The 20,807-nt window shown below is 36.7% G+C and overlaps 1 protein-coding gene across 2 annotated transcripts in view; it reads right to left on the reverse strand.

Annotated features, from left to right (window-relative positions):
- ADK (adenosine kinase) overlaps positions 1–20,807 on the reverse strand; it is a 278,657-nt gene that overhangs the window by 146,413 nt on the left and 111,437 nt on the right. For both annotated transcript variants that reach the window (XM_032190900.1, XM_032190901.1), the window contains exons 5-6: positions 8,218–8,390; positions 3,325–3,433 (exon numbers count right to left, since the gene is read on the reverse strand). In XM_032190900.1, the coding sequence (XP_032046791.1) occupies positions 3,325–3,433; positions 8,218–8,390 (282 nt within the window). The remainder of the gene's footprint in view (positions 1–3,324; positions 3,434–8,217; positions 8,391–20,807) is intronic.

Here is a 20,807-nt window from a genome sequence, read left to right on the forward strand (position 1 = left end):
TTGTGGATAAGGTCTAAGAAACTGAGTACCAGAAACTCCCCAAAATTTCAGTTGGTGCTGAAAATATGATCTTAACAAAAATAAGTTACAGAATTCTTATAGAGATGCCTACACATATACAGTAATGCAACCATCAGCTTCTTCAATCCCTCTGAAAATATGACAAGCCAGGTGCCCAAACATGGAGTTGTTCTATCACTCATGTTTGTAAGATGCAACTATAACACATAAGAATTCTAAAATACAAGTCCTGACAGAAAACGCAGATTCACAGAAAGGAAGGAAGAAAGAATGACTGAAAAAAAAAAATCATACACAAAACATAATTTCAGATTGTTTTCAGGCCAGGCTGTGCCCCAGTGTGTCACAGTTTCAGAAACAGAGTGACAAGGGTTAGTGTTATAACACTCCATTTATTCTGAAGTAAGAGAAATGTATGAGGAAGAGATTTTCTAGCCCCAATAGGAACCAAATAATATCCCTAGCAGTGAATTCTAATCAGACACCAGCAGTATAGCAATACAACAAAATGAATACGACAGACCAGAAGATATATCAATGGCAGAAATTACCGTAAGTATAAAAATTATATATCTGGAAAAGAGAAAACAATTGCACGAACTTCGACAGTCCGCGTAACCCATCTTCAATGATACAACATAGTGATTTTGAATGATTAAGATATATCTTTAAAGTTCACTGTTTTTGAGAAAGCTGGGGCAGCTTCTCTCCATTTTGCTTTAACTGTGATTTACAGCATTCTATTCTTTGTTAGTCATTCTCCACTTTGTCTGCCGGATCTGATTACCAGATGGCTAAAATAAATGTATTGTGTTGATTCACGGTAACAGAAGTTGTCTTTATGGGTTCTTTCATGGGTTCACTATCTTTTCCTTTGTACCTACTCCTCCCTCTGTGAATTGATTAGATTTCAGGGCTAAGTTTCATCTGAGGACCTTTCTGCTGAATGCTGCATCGAAAAGCCTATCATCTATTCTAGCAAGCACATAAAGATGACCACAGGATATCGTAGACCTGTCCTATAGCAACAATGGGCCTGCTCTGCCAAGAAAACAGATTGTTTGATAATCTCCGATATTTTTTCTCAAAAACCATGTTCTGTCACTAATATACATTCTAATGCAATCCAGAAAATAGGTGACAGTTGGACAGAAAGAAGGAAATAAAAAGCAACATATGCACAGTGCAAAGTCAAAATAGGTAACAAGACTGAAGTGAAGACAGACACAACAGTGAGCAAATGAAAGACTGAAAGAGCTGCCCTATACTGCACGAGTGGTCATTGTTCACTAGGTGGTTTTGTTTAATCCCCTAGGTTACTACAACCTGGTGAGTAAATTAGAAAAAAAGAAAAGGCACAAACACAGTAGAAGAAGAGATTGTGTGTAGTTCTACACGTTGTCTCCTTTCTTTAAGTAAAGGTACATGTACATGAGGAATCTGTAATCTGAAGTGATAACAGCATCCTGGAAAACTCTTAAATGAACCCAACCTCAAGTGCAATTGCTACAGGAGTGAACCAGGTTCCTTACCCAACAGATCTCCTCTTGCAAGCAGATGTTTCCTTAAGCTGAAGTCAAATACCTAATATATAATACATTCGTAATAGCACTTCAGTGTTATTTACTAACAATTAACATATGCATACATTGGGCTTTATCTTCAGTTTAGCACAATAATTCTATGTCTCTTAAGCAAAGGTACGTTACAGAACTGACATCTGAACAAAAACTTTTAATATATATAAAAATCTATATAGTGAAATACCTAGTCAAAATTAAAGCGACCAAACTGAATGAACACAGAAGAGTTGCTTTGGAAAATTTTAGTTGGATGCTATACCTTAAAAATAAAGAAATAAATCCCCTTTTTACTTCATTTAATGTTTCCCACTTTTCCTAAAGCATCTCCACTAAGTTTGATTTTTTTTAAAATTATATATTGAAAACTTTGGTGGTATTTATATATAAACATGATAACAATATTAAAAATGCTTAGTACAGCATACTAACATTTTTTGTTAACATTTGTCGATGTCCTTCATTTAACAATGCTCTTAGACTTCCAATATTTTTTTAGCCAGTAGCATTAATTCCTAAGTGTGGCATTTGGAACACACTGAGGTATAATTATTAGGAAATAAACACAGAACACTTGAAAAACAGACATTAAAAACGAGTAGACAAAACATATCTATTTTTTTTGATGCAGCACAAACATACAGCAATAGCAGCAGGATTTATTTTTCTCTGTATACTGAGAAGGTTATAAGTATTTTTTGACAGTTTATAAAGGGGCAGTCTTGGCCATACACAAGAATCAATAACAACCATGTAGAGCCTACAGCAGTGCACACTAACAGGCTGTAGGAGACATTAACACTAGCTAAAAGAAATAACTGTATATTCAATGAACTTGTTCCTCCTGGATAATCAATTTTTTACACTTCTTACCAGCTGTTCCCACATAGCTCAGGTAGCAGAATGGAAGCAGCTGTCATACAGAATCCATATATTGCCTGCATGTTATGAGGTTTTTATCTGTCATAGATGTTTTGTGTTTGCTAATTTTGATCAGTCATATCAACTTGAGAGCAAGATGAAAACAAATTCAGTGCTTCTATATTTATGCAAGATGTAATCTACACAAATACAGTAATCTGGCTTGATTCGTTCTGGATTGTTAAAAAAAAAAAAAAAAAACCACACAAAAAAAAACACAAAACCAAACACAAACAAAAATACTAATTGTGAATCTACTAATCTCCCATACTCAAAACCTCTTTATTCCAGAAGTAAGATTTCATCATTAAAATCAGTTTGCCCCACCGCCCACATTCAAGGGATTTGTCACAATCATTGTTTCTGAAATATTGAGTTATAAAGGTGCCGTAGTAATTACTATGGAATAAATAGCAATTAAGATTGTTCACACAAATAAACTCAAACTGTTTGCAGTGAATAATTATGCTAATAGTGTTTTTCTACATAATTTGTGCATCCTTCACAACAATTTACTAGAAAATGTGAAATGTAAATTTGATGCACTACTACAAAAGCTCTGAAAATATGTTTAGTTGTTATGATTTTTCCCACTACTTTAAGAAAGCATGCAACTAAAACATACTTCTACATTTGCACATTTAAATTTGAAGAAATCATACTATGCTAAAATTGAAGCAGTCATTTTCTTTCATTACATTCATAAGAAATCATCCTAAACGTATGCAATAGGCATGGCTATTGCTTACGTCTCCTATTGCTCTAACACAAACTTTCACAATTTGCAAGAAGCTGAACTTACCGCTATATAGTAAACTTTGGCCTTTTCCACTAACTTCCAGTTCTTCTCCAAATCAAGATGCTTTTCCTTCTTATAGCAATTAGCAGCAGCGAGGTTAGCTACAAGAGACCTAAAAGATTAAAAATCAGGCATCAGATCCTCCTTAATTCTATTGCAAATTTCTGATGAATAACTAAATTTCTCACAGATATTCAAACATCCTCAGAGGAACATAAAAGAGAGAGACAAAAAGCACAATAAAATGAATATACTTTATTTGATCATTTCATAATAGCTGCTTCTGAATAATACATAAAATATATTAAATTATATATTTTAAATTCAGCTAGCTAGTTTCCATAACCGAACACTATTATACTGGCCATACTCATTCATTTGTTTAGAATTAACCTTTTTCCATTTTGTCATCAATTCCCTACATACAGTGCAGCATCTGCAGGTTTTCATTAAAACTGTTCTATTATCCAACATCTAGAATAGAACAGCTGCTTTACTTTATCTTCTGAAAACTATTTTCCCTCATCAGGACCAAAAGGTTTTTGGATATGTATATCCTGCCATTATCACTTTTCCCAATAAACAGTCATATTATTTTAAAAGCCTTTTTTTTTTCTTCCCCTCAGACTTATATTTTCCTCTAGCAAATGAATAATCAACTACTTGAAAATGCGTCCAGGCTTTTAGACGTTCAATTGTAAAAAAACAAACAAACAAACAAACAAGAAAAAAAAAAAAACACACTTTTGGCTTATCTATGCCCTACTGGAAAACTACCAAAAACTTGTTCGTACTTCATCCTTTCCTAACAAATTACAACGCAAGACACAGGACACAACTTCTACTAGCAAGAATAAAAATACTTGTATTTACTTTGCTACATATAAGATATACTCTGTTTTAAATCCTCCTCTGCAGACATTCAGTTCAACCTTATAAAACACACACAAGTTATAGATGTACTCCTAAAAGCAGGTCATAGACAGTTATACACTAGCTTTCAACTCTAGCTACCATGACTAAATTTCTCCGTGAAATTTTATTATGAAAAAGTTTCAAGACTTAATCATGACAGGATGCGCCTTTAAAACTAACACATTGCTGTGTTAAGGTATTTAACCACAGTTGCCCAGTAATGTGTAGTTACAGATGCAATGTGTGCCTACTGAAAAATGTCAGCTCCTACAGAATGTGTACAACTGATATCGTACGTACCATCCTTTTCCACATGTCACTAACAAGCAATGACAGTGGGACAGTGTGAACTGTTACAGGCTGCTCCTACCAGGGTATGCTTCTGCCTCCACACTGAGTACCATCTACAAGCGTTTAGAGGTAATCAAGAAAGGAAATCTTGAAAATTTATTCCAACTTAAAACAGCATCTTTCCACTATCACAATTTCTTTCTGTTCCTAATCAATAAAAAGCAAGAACTTCCTGAAGCTTTAATCACTGTCAATTGAACGCATGGGGTATGTAAAAAGTTAAACAAGAAGCTAGACTAACTTTTTCTAAATATATTAAGATATGTATTAGGATTCTGTGCCGTTTCATCTCAGAAACATTCTTGGGTCTTCTCTCTTTAATTCTAAATCCTAAAGCCAGAGAAAACTAATATGAATTTGGAAAACAGGCAGAATAAAAATAGAGTAAGCCTCAGCAGCAGTACTAGTAACAAGGCAAGAAGTTTTGTTCTTGATGAATGTCAACGATAAGAAATCCATAGGAGATAATCGAGTAAATCCAAGGGACATGTGTGTACCTCTGGTGATCTTTTGAAAACTAAATAAAGCAAATTAAACTTCCCAGTTTCATCAAGCCCTAAATATCCATTAAGGCCCTTGCTGGAAAAAATTCTGCCCGTATGTGTTGCTAAGTGAAAAGCAGTTATCTTCCAGAAACCTAAGCAAAGACCCTTCATATGTTTGCTTTCACTCACCACATGCCCCTGAAACTGTAAACCTAGCTCTCAGTGGCTAAGTCCAACTGCAGAGATGCTCTGCATGTTATATGTAATTAAGATTGCTTCACTGAAGATGAAGCAATTTAATTTTCCAATTTAAAACTGTAAGTCTAACAGCACTAAGTTCAACACGTGGAACACAGAGAAGGTAGATGTTTTTCAATGAAATACAGTAACTGGAGACAGCTAAAGTGTTTCAAGTCTAACAGCTTAAAGGCAACTCTGTGCACGTGAGTATTTAAGAGCAGAACATACGAACCAAAGTCACAGATTATAATGGAGTGTAGGTACTACTTTAGAGTTTAATCATGGGTTATAATTTTCTCGAAAAGCTCTGAAAAAAATCACATCACAAATTAGCTCAGAACCCTTTTCAGCAAAAAGCTTGACAAACTTAGCAGAAACAAGAAATATTCACATCTGGACACCTGGAACATAAATACACATGGTCACTTACTGGGAAAACCAGGAGTGCTATTTACTAGCTCACAGATCTCTAAAAGAGACAAGAAAGCTGAACTACCTGAAAAAGGAAGTTAGCACATGCCTCCGTTGGGATAAGTGATTAGCCAGTAAATAGAGATATCAACTGCAGCAGGCTGAAGACATCCTTACAAATCAAGAAAATGCTGAAAACCAAGTAGTGATCAGAGGGAAACAAAAGGCTGAGAATAAACTTGCTTGCAATAAAAGAAAGAGGGTTGCACAATAAAGGCTTTAGTGGCAACTATCAGCCTCTTTTATTCTATCCTCTAAGGAGGGATATAAGTCTCTCATAATCCCTTCACACTCTCAAGCATGTTCTAAAACAGTGATTAAGATGAAGCACCACCAGAGATGAAGTTTCTGTTATTTGAACAAAGATTTGATATTGAGAGACAAGTGTTTCACGTTAGGAAACCAAAAATACTGCTTAATAAGTTAAAGAAGTGCTTGCAGTTATTTTTATGAATAAATTTACCTAAGCTTTTATATTCTATTGAAATGCATAGGAAACAATGTAAACATTTTTCCTGAGCTCATGATGCATGTCTACTGATGATCTTAACTTCATTTTCCCATCAGGCCAACTAGGAAGTGGTGATTGCTACAAGGATGCATGCAAAGACACTATGTCACAAAACAGAGAATCACAGAGCACAAACATCTTTACTGCTTGTCTTATGTTTGAAAAACTGAATACGGATCTGAAGATGAAGGGGAAAGTCTGTAGACATAATGAATGTCAAAAATCTGTATGAAGATGGATGAACTTCCTTCCTCCATTGAGTATGAACACTCTTTCCTGAGAGTAAGACATTATGTATGGCATTAAATTGCAAGGGACAGGTTGATAAGCTGGAGGGCAGGGCTGTCTGTCACTCAGTTGATCTCTAAAAGCCTGGAGAAAAAAGCTGGCAGAAGACTTAAAGGCAAATGCAAAGTCATGCAACTGCAGTAGAATAACTCCATGCAACAGTATAGGCTGAGTGTTGACAGGATACAATACCTTGCAGAAAAGAACGTGGAGGTGCTGGTGGGAATTTGGGACAAGAGACAGCGGTGTATCCTCAGAGAAAAGATTAGTCACATCCTGGCCTATATGAGCAAGCTTATAGTCAGCAGGGAAGAAGAAGTTACATATTCCAAACAGGGGGATGCCTCTGTTCTGCACTTCAGGTCACATCTGGAGTATCAAGTGCAGTTTTGCGCTTTCCATTACAAGACAGACACTGACATAAAGGAACGAGTCCAGCAGCAAGCAGTCAAAATTGTTAGGTGGCTGGAACATTTTACACATGAAGAAAGGCTTGGTTGAGTATTAAGAAGAGTCTTAAGAAGTTCCTAAGGGGATACCTTATTCTAGGGTTCTACAAATTATATGTTGAATTCTCCTTCCCCTGGCTCTTAGTTCAGTTAGTGCTGCTGGTACGGTATTTTGCTCTTATGCACAGCCAAACAGGAAAACGTTCCTCAGGGTAACAGATACCATTTCCATTATTGCTTCAGTATCTAGTATCAGAAAATTTGGATGCTGGGAAATACCAGGGAGGGTTGGTTTGTGCTAGCAACATCTCAAGATTAAGGCAGATATGACTGTCTGGTTTTGGAACTTCTAAAAATCATCAGGAAGTAGGTAATCAGGAAACAATAAATATTTAAGTTCAAGTGTTGTGGATAGAGAAAGAAAGAAGAAAGCAAAGGGATATGCTCAAGATAAATGCCTATCACCTTCATTGTTTCTTTCTAAAATTGTTTTATTGATTTTATTACAATACTCAAAATGGATGACTCCATAAGCACTTTTTTCCTCATGAAATATTTTAAAACCATACAAAATACCACAAAAAAAAAAAAATTGTCCTTAGTCTCTAAGTAAGGTTGAATGTGTTAGAGTTCTGAGTAAGTAATTTTTATTTGCAGGGGCCATATGAAAGATGAAATAAATTAAAACATGAAAGACAAAATTAAGAAACAACAGATAAGGTGTGGTCAAGGAATTACAGTCACCAGGTCTTCCCAACAAAAAATTTTTCTTCCTCTTGTATAAAAGCAAGTTAACCCTTTTTATCAGGCTATATGCCAACGTGTATCCTCTTTAAACACATCATTATCTGATGTACATTGTTTACTTGCCAATCAAGTCTATTCCTTATGTGGCAATCCATTTTCATAAAGGCTGTATAAACATACTTGTTAACCAACTTTTGTCTCCCATATATTTTCTATCTTTAGAGCAACTGGAAACTTCAAATGTTCAGAAAGAAGTGGTGGTTGAGTATGAGTTGAGTAAATGCTATTCTTTAAAGGTATATTAACCAACCTGATCCCAAACTGTGTGCCTTTGTTGTCTCAAACCAGTGTGAATACTTTATCATTCAAATTAAAATACTCCTAACAAATTATGTTCCACATATTTGTGTCTTATGAAAATATGGAAGGCCCCATATACCTGTTATCACTAGTGATGCAGGCAGCACAGGTTCCGGTTGGTTCTTCACTCTGCTCATAGTAGTGGGCGTCCACATGAGCTTCCTCAGCCTTCTTCTTTAGTATCTCTCCAAATTTATCTTTGCCAATGCACCCAAAGAAAGTTGCAGCTTTGTAAGGGCTCTGAATCATCCACTGCAGATTGACAAGAAAAAAAAAAACAAACAAAAACAACAACAAATAATTAACATGCCTGATATGTTATTTGTCCTTTTTTCTCTCTGCTCACCATATGTAATTCTGTGCTTACAGAGCACTGTGACACACACTGATCCGACAGAACTCTTCTGTGCCAGAAGTAAAAGTCAGTTACATCAAGAGAGGGAAGGTCAACAACAAATAAAGAATTTACTCCTAATCATGCTGGTGAGTGCTTACCATTTCATGTGAAGTTTACTTATTAGACGTAGTTCACTATAAAATAGATTTGAAATACCTTGTAAAAACATAGGAAAAAGGTTCTTTAGCTTAAAGGATATGCTCCACATTAGATTTAATCAAACAACATAGTATCTTTAATGGAAATTTGTAGAAAAGTAAAAATAAAATACAGAGAGAGAGAGCATAAGGAAAACAACATTTAAGAACCACCAAAACAAACATCTAGCAAAATTCACAAAATATTTTCAAAAACAAAATGGTACTGAAAATAACCACGCGTCTACCATTTGACTATACACAAAAAGGAAATGTTCCCCGCTCTTATTGTTAAACCACACACAAAAATACCTATCCCCAACTTATTAAGAGCAGTTCTATCACTTGAATTGTAAGGAAAGAGCATAGCTGTATAGTGTTGCTAAGGTGCTATGTTATTTTATAAAACTCCTTTATTGACACAAAATATACATCTTTCAATTCTAAATGTAACTACATTTGGTACTATGTTAAAAGATAGAACCTAGCACTGAAGTAAAATCAAGAGTGAACTAAAATATAAATGTGAAGAAATAATCACAGGCCCTACCCTGCTGGTGATGAGTCAACCAACTGAAGTCATTATAATTCCCTCTAATTATAGTCAGAAAGCTTATCCACTCAATCTATAGTATGAATTAAAGGCTACATCGATTTACTGCTATACTAAAACCCTACTTATAATTGTTTCCTAATCAAGATTTAAATAAGTGATAATGTCTCCATTACGAATCAGCATTAGTGGTAGCTGTGGGTCGTAGCAAGGTCAAGCAAGTGATCTGCAAATACATGCTTCATCACATCCTTATCACTTCTAGCTCCAGAAGAAAAACAGAAATTCTTTAGTCATGCTCAAGTTTTCATTAATAAGGCAAATGGACAAATGTTCCAGGGCCTCTTCCCGCACCAGTTTGATATATATCAAGTTTAAGATTTTTAAAAAGTCTTGTCAGATGGTGGCAGCGTTCAGTCTCTTATTTGTGAAATGCACTCTAGATACGTTCTGCTTGTCTGTTCTGTATCACTCTAAATTGACAGATGTTAAATAAACCCCTAACAGGAGAATTATGTACAACATCCTCATATTTCACATACATTATAGACACTTGCAGGGTGTTCATTTAGTATGTCTTAGAAGGTGTAACATTTTATATTTGGAGTTATGTTCAAGTAGAACAGATTATTTAACAAGACTAAAGATGTTGTGACCTACTCTAAGGAAATATGGCAGCAATTTCTATACTGGTAAGAAGCACTTGAAGTCTTGCGTCCCATGTTGAACAGCATGCCTTACTCTCAAAAAATAAAAAATGAACAGCAACAGCTATGAATAGCATTTATCAAAGCATCAGCTTTCCACAAACCCCAACAGTTCTTCAAAAAAAAAAAAAATATATATAAAGATTCCGAGCTACACCTTAGGGTTACAACATTCTAGCAAATGACATAACTTTTCCATCCTTTATATGTAAAGTCTGACAACATTTGGAGCAGTACTAAGTAATATTTCACATACATCTTTATGGAAAAAAAAAAAAAAAGAAATTCTGTTAAAATATCACAGTTTGGGCTGTTGGCAGCAGCTCAATTTGAATTCGGATGTGATAACATGCCATATATAATTGTCACAATCCTTACTTTAAATGTAAGTAAAGTTATTCTTGAGAATTGGAAGTCATGATCTGGGGCTTCTTGAGATGAACCTCTGCATATTGTGAAGACCAATTCTTAAATAGGCAGAGCTTCTGCTGATGCTCATGATTATTTGAAACATAGAAATTACTTGGTGGGCAACACAGCGATTACCACTGCATAGATACTCTTTTCATGTGAACATCTGAGCTAAGTTAAACAACACTGAGGAAGATGGAAAAGAAGTTCAGCAGTGTTTCTGGAAAGATTCTCTCTTTACAGATCTCCACTTACAAACACTCCCAACTTCTTGGAACGATCTTCACATATTCCCACAATAAAAGTAGCGAGGTCTTCCTAGTTGCCTAAGAACTCCAAACCGCTCTTCCTTTACCTCAGTTATGTCTATATATTAGTAAAGGCAAAACAGGGACATGATGCTAAGAACTTGGTGAAACTGAACTATAGAAATACATCTGTGGCACACCACTCAAGTTGTACCTAGTGGGATGAGCCACAGAAAGCACCTTGCTGGGACTGGAGTCTAATTTTGAATACCGTGATATAGAAACAACAGGGTTCTATGGACCACTTCACACACCATTATTATTATTATCACTGCTAACATTTTGGCTAAACCACTCTAAATGGGAACAGGGGCTCAGTCATCAAAAGACTATTACCACAATGAAATGACCATGCAGCATTACATCCAATATCAAACTCAGGCCAATAACAAACTGCACACTTTAATGCCAGGTATGTAGTTATATAAACCACAAATTCAATTTATAGATTTATGTGGAATAGAAGATTTAATTGAATGAAAAGACTCTAGACAGAAACAGAAAATGACCCAGCTCAGCAGGCACTAGCATAATGAGTTAATTATCTAGGGTTTGGCTAGGCAGTGAGGCAGCTATTAACTTACTGTATTGACAGTCTGGTCAGGAGAGGTTGGCACCTGGCCACACCAAGAATCTTCACTATTACCCCCGGGAATCTGAAGCTGTTAATGGCCCAAAGACAGAAGTGTCAAAAGTAGGAACTCATCATGAAGGAGCAAGACAGCCTCAGGAAGGGAATACCACAAAGGAAACTCAAAATCTAGAGTGGTTTAAGAAATCTAGTGTGTTTCTCCATCCTAAAGTTTTCTTCTGTCAACACAGCATGGGCATCAGGTACACACAAGGACAGGCCCTGACCTTGTCAGTCAGAATAAGCATCTGTGACAGAGCAAGGCGTAGAGGAAATATAACACCTTTCAGATGCTCTCTTGAGTTAAACAGATTGCATTTGCTTCATACTTCTGTTGTATGCACTCTAGTAAACTAAAAGCAAATACGAACATTTTTTTAAACAACCTTTTTCTTCCCTTTAACATAACCCTGTCTTGAAATTAGGCTGATTTCATTACCTCAAATTACCCTATGCCTACAGGCAACTTATTCCTTATGATCAAATACTGAAGCCAGCACTTTGACATCCAAAGACATACCAGAGAATGACAGAACGCTTCTCTCCTTATTTTCATGACACCAACTTGGGTTCACAGAAGCAGCAGTATCTATCTGTTCAAGTGTTTTTTGGTGATCTGAGTTAACAGGGTGAATTCCGTGGCATGCTTAAGCTGTCAGAGAAGTCTGAGAACCTTTGTGTTCCCGGGAGTGGGTGGCAATTGCAGAGAACAGCATCGTCTTTTCTTGCAAGATGTTGAGATGCCAAGAAAACTTGGTAACAAACAAAACTTCTGAAGAATGAACTGTGACTTTGTCATGCTGCTTGGAGTTAACTGCATCCCACTCACATCCTCAGACTCAAAGATGTGGTACACCTATCTCCCACTTTTGACTGATTACAGAACAGCTTTGGAAACGACCTTTCCCGAATTACAGAAGCACTTCCACAAGCACTTCTTCCAACACGAGAAGGGACTTGACTTTGATTGGCTACTCATTCAGTGCTGTTCTTTGGGAGCGATATTCAAGGTGAGCTTACAGAGTTACCCGAATGTTGTCTTATACCCAGAGAATCAAAAAAATGCACACTCACACTATATGAAAATCATCAGTGGTCTTACATAATTACCCCCAAAACAGAGAGGTAGGTGTTCACTGATTTTTATTTCCCAAGCATCCTATTTAGCTTGAGAACACCATGCTTCTGACCAAGGGGTAGAGCCCAGTATCCCATATCACAAAATACCTGTGTTCAAAGCTTCTCTACTGTTGCTAAGATCCAAGTAAAGGGAGGACCAAGGCAAAAGCAGAAAAACTAAATACTTGACCTCATTTACCTCATTATCTTCAGTTGCAAAGAGACTTCTCTTGTAAAAGAGGAGTTTGCTGCTGCCAGGTTTCAATAGACAACTGTTTGAGACTGAAAAACACCACCATACCGAAGAAGCTTAAGACAGCTTTAAAGCCCTCTGACTAAAACAAAGATCCTTCAAAAATAATCTTGTTTTACTACAGCTTCATGCTTTGCTGTAGATGACACTGATAACTGGATAACATTAATAATAGCAACAAGGAGACTGACAATGGTATTTGTTATCAGTCCCACATTGTTCTCCATCTGAACTCTGAACTTCTTAGCTCCTTAACTCTTTTTTTTTTTTTTTTTATTAAAAAAAAAAAATAGCTCCGGCCAGTAGTGCATTTCCACATCTGTCAGTCGTCTTAAACTAACAGTGCCAAAGCATACAAAGCTTTGCTTTGGCTGACATACCTTCTGTACATAGAAGCTTTCAGCTGTAGACTTGAAGCCTAAATACCCAGGAACTGACAACACAACAAGAAGCATTATGCCCCTTCACAGTGAAGTATCTTCAAAACTCATTAACACTACTGAATACAGACATCTGAAGTGCGTTATTTGAAGCTGGACTCTTCTCTGCATGATCTGTCAAATCTGATCTTATTTTAAATTGCATCTCACAGAGGAGAGGGCTCCAAACACCTAAAATTAGCTAAGACTTAACATGTTTGCTAAAATCTAAACTAAACAATGCTAACAACAACTTATGAAGCATTCTTTTTAGTCAATCAGAACAGGAATGGCTTGTTTTCATACAGCAACATCTGGACTATCTATCCTCTTGAGAACATAAAATGAGTCCATACACTCTTCAGAAGGGTTCACCAGTCTGTTGTTCGCCTAGAACATTTCCTATCACCAATTATATGTGTAGTCCATTAAAAAGCTTTTAGGAATATTGTAATATTCAAATAAAATACATCACACCTCATCTTAGAAAAACAGATAAAACAAGCAAAAGTGGGATCAAAACCTTACACAAATCTTAAAAGAGGGAAAACCTGCCAATATGCAAAACAATCCTAAAAAAGACATCAATGTCACTGTTCCAAGCGAGTGAGCTCACATTTCTTGTCAGTGATGTGATACGTCTCATGCACAACTGGAACGCAATATTCAGTTACCATTACACACACTGTATCATTTCAAATCCCTACTGTGGTGGGCTAACCCCAGCCAGCAGCTATGCCCCCACCCAGTCACTCACTCACTATTCCCCAGAAGGAAGAGGGAGGGAATTGCAAGGGCAGCAGTGAAAGAAACCCATCGATCAAGATACAGTTTAATAAGTGAAATAATAATAATGTTCTCCCTCTTTCTCCCACCTTTTTTTACAAAACAAACAAAACAAACAAACAAACAAACAAACAAAAAAAAAAAACAATGTAAAGGCAACCACTCACCCTCTCCCACCAGCAACCTGAAGCCTAGCCAGCCTCTGAGCAACAGATACCTTGGAAAAATTGCCCCTGCTTCCTCCTCCTCTGGCAAGTTTTATGCTGAGCATATTCTATGCAGCACAGCATATCTCCTTGGTGAATCTGGGTTAGGGCTGTGTCCCCTCCCAAATTCTTGCCCACTTGGTGGGGAGGGGGCAGGGTGGAGGGTAAAGTGAGAAACAGAGATGGCCTTGATGCCGCTCAAGTACTACTCAGCAATAGCTAAAAACACTCATGTACTATCAGCACTGTTCTGGTCACAAATCTAAACCACAGCACCATGAAGGATGCTATGAAGAAAATTAACCTGAATCTATTCTCAGCGTACCTAGCTCAGGAATTACTGCTACAAGCAGTCTTTAATACAGTATCAGGACGCTGCAAAGCAGATGAGATAATACAGTTTTGTTCCAACACCTTTGGAATCGTTTTTCCCTTTCTTTTTTTCACTGATAAACATTTAAAGATCACGATGGTTATTATCATGTAATGACCACATAAAAAAAAAAGTGGAAAAGGAAAAAATAAGCTTATCTTTTTAAAAGCAGACTTGCAAAAAAGGAATCCCATGTCCTGTACAGTAATTCCTCTGCCATCAGTTGAAGCTGCCAAATCTTGCATGAGGAAGTGATATTGTTAAAATGCATGACAACACCCTCAAGCAACTTCCAGTCAAATGAGATAAAAGCGATAATATTTTGTAAAGGAAGGACTAGCTAAATCCTTGCACTGAGACCAATATCTACATCTTATCAGGATTTGGATGACAATACACTATCCAAATCCTTGCACAGGAACATCCGTTAGCTTTAGTGTGGTGCCTCAAGTTACATTTCACTATAGCTTTTTGAATTAATTATCCATCAAAACATCAGTCATCCAGGAAGAGTACTTCATTTCTACATTTAAAAAGACGAAACTAACAAACTGCCTCTTGACAAAATCTATTGTATAAATAACTATTTTCAGCTCTGCTGTTTTCTTTTGCATTTCACTTCCTTTCTACTTCTCTTGCCCTTCATCTGCTTTTCTGATGCTTTATTTTTAGTCTAGTTTCTGAACTTCTTGTTGTACAAGAAAATACAACCACATTTTCAGTAATTAAACATGCAGTAACCATATTTCAAAGTTTCATTGTGGCCAAAGCTAGCTCTCATTTATTCTGACCCTTATATATTGGCCAGTCCAGATTGTTACCTCTAATATTCCTTACTCAGACAACCTCTTATCTTGTATTTCTAACGCTATCGCTCTGCCTCCAACATCTGAATTGCTTCAGCCTCTCTTCTGAAGTTTGTTGTATGTTATTTGAGACCAAAGGCAGAAACACTCCTGCAAGACCTTGCAAAGCACATAAATGAGACTGCAGCTGGCCTTGAGTGCCATCCCCTGCAAAGCACAGAACCCAAAGCATCAGCTACCTCCTTGTTTGATCTGATGCATTACTCCCTTTCCCTTTTCACAACGTGAATATGGTCCCTTCTCAAAATTAAGTAAAAAATAATACACCTACATAATAGGACTGGTCATGCAAGTTCTTCATCCTTCACATGACAGTTACACAAAAGCTGTCACGACAGTAAGAATCCTAGGTTTACTTCCATAACTGTTTCAGCGTATACAGCTGTTTATTAAGAAATTTGCTAATGCTACAAAGCTGTGTATGAGATAAGGCTCAATAGTACCTTTATCAGTAAAAGACCTCAAAGACAGTAACTTCCTCATTGAACACCAGGAAATATGGCAAAGTAGCAAGTAAAGCCCAACAAAAAGTCTCGATATTCTGTGTGGTTAGGAGCTGTGATGTGTTACTAAGAGCATGCTAACAAGAAAATGCACAGTCACACTTGGGTCCAGTAAGACTCACTCACTGTGCAACTGTGCACTGCTGCTAACCGTGCCTCAGCCATGTACAGAATTAGCACTCCCTTCACGGAGATACAAGGAAGACTTAAGCATTTTCAAAATGCCCTTAAACTTTCCAGCATAAACCACTGCATATTACTTAAGTACTAACCTGTGAATGAAAATGATATTGTTGCAAAATGGCATTTTAGGATAATTCACATATCATTTTGCATATCTGTAATCTTAAAGCAAGTCTTCCTTTCCAAAATGTGTGCATGTGTCACTCTCACTTCCTTGCTAGATGATGTGCAGTCTCAATGAATACACCCACTCTCCCAATCACAGCAAAAAATCCACAAGTGAAGACATTTCCTCCATTGTCTGGCAGCAGAGTTCATAAAGCACAAACTGTAAACAGCTGCCTATCAGCTTCTATCAGCAATAGTATCAAAAACAGATGGCAAAGGTCAAGTCAAAGTTTATTGACAGTGATGAACTTTGACAGCCTCTATTAAATTACTTCTTCCTTTAAGGTGTATGTGATCAAAGCAGCAGAGAGATTTTCACTCAGTCACATAACAAGCTATTTGTTGAGATTGAAACATCTGGTCAATATCTCCTAACACTGCAATTTCATGCACAGTTAGCAACAGGGTACATTTCTTCTCTTCTTCTTCCAGGGTCCAGAAGGGTGGCACATATGGCTGATCATTTCATTCAGAAAGGTTACAATTCCAGGCATTACGTACAATTGTCTCTATGCTTTATAGTATTTTAAGTCTACCCACCATCGTTTTCCATCATCACTGCTGTCTGCTCTGCTCTTCTACTATAAAAGCCCACAAATATGACAGAGCACTTAAAGCTTAACAGCTTTTGACTACTGAAGTTAGAAAGCAGTTAAGGCAAGTGAGTTTTTAAAGTAGCAGGTCTTCATCTATCTGTTGTCAAGAATTCTCAATACATTAAACTATTTACCAAAGGGCTTGTAACACATTGTAATTTTTTTCATCACAGCAAGCCCTTCATTTAAAGGCTTTCCTGAGCAATTAGAGATCACCCTTGTTACCAATTTATAACTTACTACACATTTTACAAACATAACTTGTATTTTATTTCAAGTTAATGTGTGACAATTATAAAAACTTGATTAATTATAATCACATTTCTCAACCAGAAACAGCAAAAAAAGACAAAATGTTATCTATCCCAAATGCTGAAAACACTTCCTTATAAAATTATGCATTTATGTTGCCACAGCAACAAGTAGTGGGTAGTGTGAAATGTATTTCCACCTTCCATTTCTGAATCCCAATCTTTGTGGGTCAAAAGAGATGGGAAAGGCCAGTTGCAAATGTGCCTATAAAAACTATATGTCATTTACTATTAAATAACTTGCATTTTTTTATTCAGTTAATAGTTAATTTCTGTATCTCATTCCTACACTGTCTGATTCAAATAGTATCTGAACCTTGCAAGTTTACGCAGACATTCAAACTCCTCAGTACAATGATGCATCATGCCCAGATGCTGCACCAAACGCATAACAGAGGGGTGGGCAGGGAAGAGAGAAAGTGGATCAATGCCCTGCAAAAAATCTGCAAAACACTTGAAGAGACATTCCTGAGATGTCACTGAAGAAGTCTATTTTTTTCTGAAAAAAAAAAAAAAAAAAAGAACAACAACAAAAAAACAACAATTGGCAATATGACATCTATGGCAATGCTTCAGCAGTGCCTCACTGTTTTGAAGAAATTGTATGTGTAACTTTGTGTGTAACTTTTTTTTTTTTTTTTTTAAACAGGATTATCCAGTAGAAACTGTTGTTTCATATAATTGGCAGATATAGCTCACAGGTAACAGGAGCTTGTTTACAGATTTTAAGTGAGAGCCTAAATAAGAGCCTGTCACAGTATGCCACAAAAGCAGACAATCAAGTCAGGAAGACAACTAATTAGTTGCCACTTAGTGCCAACAGCACTAGTGTACAAATTAACATGTTAGCCAAAATCTGTTTCTTGATAGGAGTGTAAAAGAAGAAGTGTTCCAGGAGCACCAAATAAGTTCTAGAGTGATGTGGTAAGCAAAGTAAATGAGTGAACTTGTAAGGAAATGGGAAAAACAAACAAACAAACAAAAAAAACCAACCAACAAGAACCACACCACCCAAAAAAACCAAAAACAAACCCACAACCAACCAACCAAAGAAAAAAAAACAAAACAGCTCCAAAAAACACAAAATACCCAATCAGAGGGTGCAAAACTTTGTTGCACATGTACAGGAAGGCTTATAGTATCATGGTGGAGCATTCCACCCAAAGTGATAGAAAGTTTATTTCTTCCAGAGTTAAGAAGTTTCTCCAGAAGAAATCACAAATTAAAAATAAAGTACAACAAAAAATCTGCTACTTCTCCTATGGCTTCAAGGCTTACTCTCACTAGACTGGGATCCTTCTGAATAACAAAGGCAAAACTTCAGAAAGGTTATATTTGGCTTTGAGTCTAACCATCAGGAATTAACATTTCAGGATTGGCTTCTCCTAGCTGTTATCCCAAATACTCCATCCCCAGTTCCACATGGAAGTGCAGAAAGTTGACAATTTGGAACCTTCAAAGATTGCCTGGTACACAGACAGAGTTGAAGGTTCAAGACAATCTGGATCCACAGAGCACATGTGGACAATGGTTTCAATTACAAGTCATGCATGCTCTTAGAACATGCACGAGAAGTATATACCATAGCACTCCCAATACAAAGCAGTCACTTCTCAAAATAAATGCATTTTTATGCTACTGTAACAAATCCATTATTCTAATTGCTATCCATCCAAACGTTAGTGCCTTTACACGGTTCAAAAACAGTTACCTTCAGATAAAGCATATAATTTCACATTTCTAAATTACCTTTCAGGTCCTTATTCCAGTACCAACTAGATACAAAAGCAACACAGACCATTCGGTGCACGAGAAGTGCATTCAGTGCATTTCCTATCGTTTCATGCTGGCTGACACTAAGAAGCCTGGACAAGCGGCCATCCCATGCAACGCTCTGCTCGGGTAGCTCATCTGCCGCAGCGGTTCAGCAGGCCCTGTGTGTGTACCATCACATCCCTCTGCTTGCCTGCCAGAGGCCTGATGGATTCAGAGCGCCCTTGATTCCCCACGCCAACACCAGCACCAGCCCCTACGCCCTGCAAACACGGGAGGGAGGTCAGAGGCCGCCTCTGCAGGAGTTCCGGGGAGGCAGTTTTGAGGCCCACCTCAGAGAACTTCGAGTTACCGCCTATGGGATAGCTGGCACGCTGCTCCTCCACTGCAGTCAACATTATCCATTTACATAAATAAATGGCTTTTATTCCATTCACCAATAACTGAAGGGTGACAATATTATTTTTCCTATATCCCATGCATGTAAACACTGCTTTATATTCAGCCCACTTCACAACAATCTTACTTTTCCCCTTGCCAGATTCACCCACACCTTTAGATTTGCTGTGGTTGGTGGCATGAAGAATATCTTTGACAGGCTTCTGTTTGTCATCAGCTGTAAATATATTCTATTCTGATTCCCAAGATAGCAAGCAAAACAGCAAAACATAATTCTTCATTAACACTGTTGATTATTTTTTGAGCTAATATACTCCTTCCTTCATGGTAACGTCTATACCTGCAAGAAATTTTAACCAAACAATTCATTATTTTTAAACAAAACGGACAACAGAAATGACATATAATTATATGCAGCTGAAAGCAGTAATTGGCAGTACCTGAATTTTTTGGCACATAGCTCAAACTCTGTACTAAGTTCAAATAATTTTCACAGAACAGATAATTTAGTCACCAACTGATGTATACCCATGAAAAAGGACTGCAAATTGCTCATTTTTTTTCTTCCTTAATTCAGTCACAACTAAAAGCTTTGACACCTACCATGAGCAGCTCGGCCTTAACACTAACTCCTAGACCTCATCTGGCTTGAGTGGAAGGCAAGGGAAATTTTACATTTACTGGAATGTTAGTTTTGATTCACAGAGAGTTAGTCTTCTACTGTTGGTTTCACAAACTGCAAGACCAAATTTGTTGAACCTTACCTTTTTCACAACAGAAATATTTCTTTAAAACTCTCAAATCAAAATTAACAGAAAGAAATCAATACACGAAACACAAAAGATGATGTTTTGTTGATAACTGTACAATCCTGATCCAGTTAATATTCTTTGAAAGTTTATTTAAAAACAGTCAATGCGAGTTGTATTTTGAAGTTAAAGATCTCCTTTTCCAGTTTCCTCTGAGACACAGGAAAGCCCAACAGAACTGATTGTGATCTCAATTAATCCAATTTTGTGTTGATGTAAATTTATTCACTTCAATGGAGTTTTGCATGATTTATGCAGATGCAAATGAGATCGAATCCAAGCCTATTTTGACCCTGTATATATTATCTTTTCATTTGGCAGAGTAATTTATTTTTAATTTTACCTAAAGGAATATCTGCAAGTATGCGTGTATAGCTTCATTATTTCAATGTTTAAAAATGAACAAACAAACAAAAACCCACAACCTCCTATTATCATCTATAATGCAAGTATTCAGTGCCTACCTTCCTAAAGTATAATAGTTAAGATATGCCAAGGTATGACATAAGATATGTCAAAGATTGGTGCCCAGTACAAAACACTCTTAAGAAAGTACCTCTTGAGTGTAAAGTAAAATAAGGAAACAAGGTCTCATCTGCACTGAAGTTCGCGTAACACTAAAATGCCAAATCTTGAAAAGCCAATAATTTATGAAGGGAAATATGGAGTATTGTCTCCTTTTTTTCCTGTGAAGAATAAACTGTAAATAAAATTCCTCTAATGAAAACAAACCATGTTTATATATAGATAAATAATAAGTA

Source organism: Aythya fuligula, chromosome 7 (assembly GCF_009819795.1).
Source record: "Aythya fuligula isolate bAytFul2 chromosome 7, bAytFul2.pri, whole genome shotgun sequence".
In the NCBI taxonomy this organism is placed as follows: Eukaryota; Metazoa; Chordata; class Aves; order Anseriformes; family Anatidae; genus Aythya; species Aythya fuligula.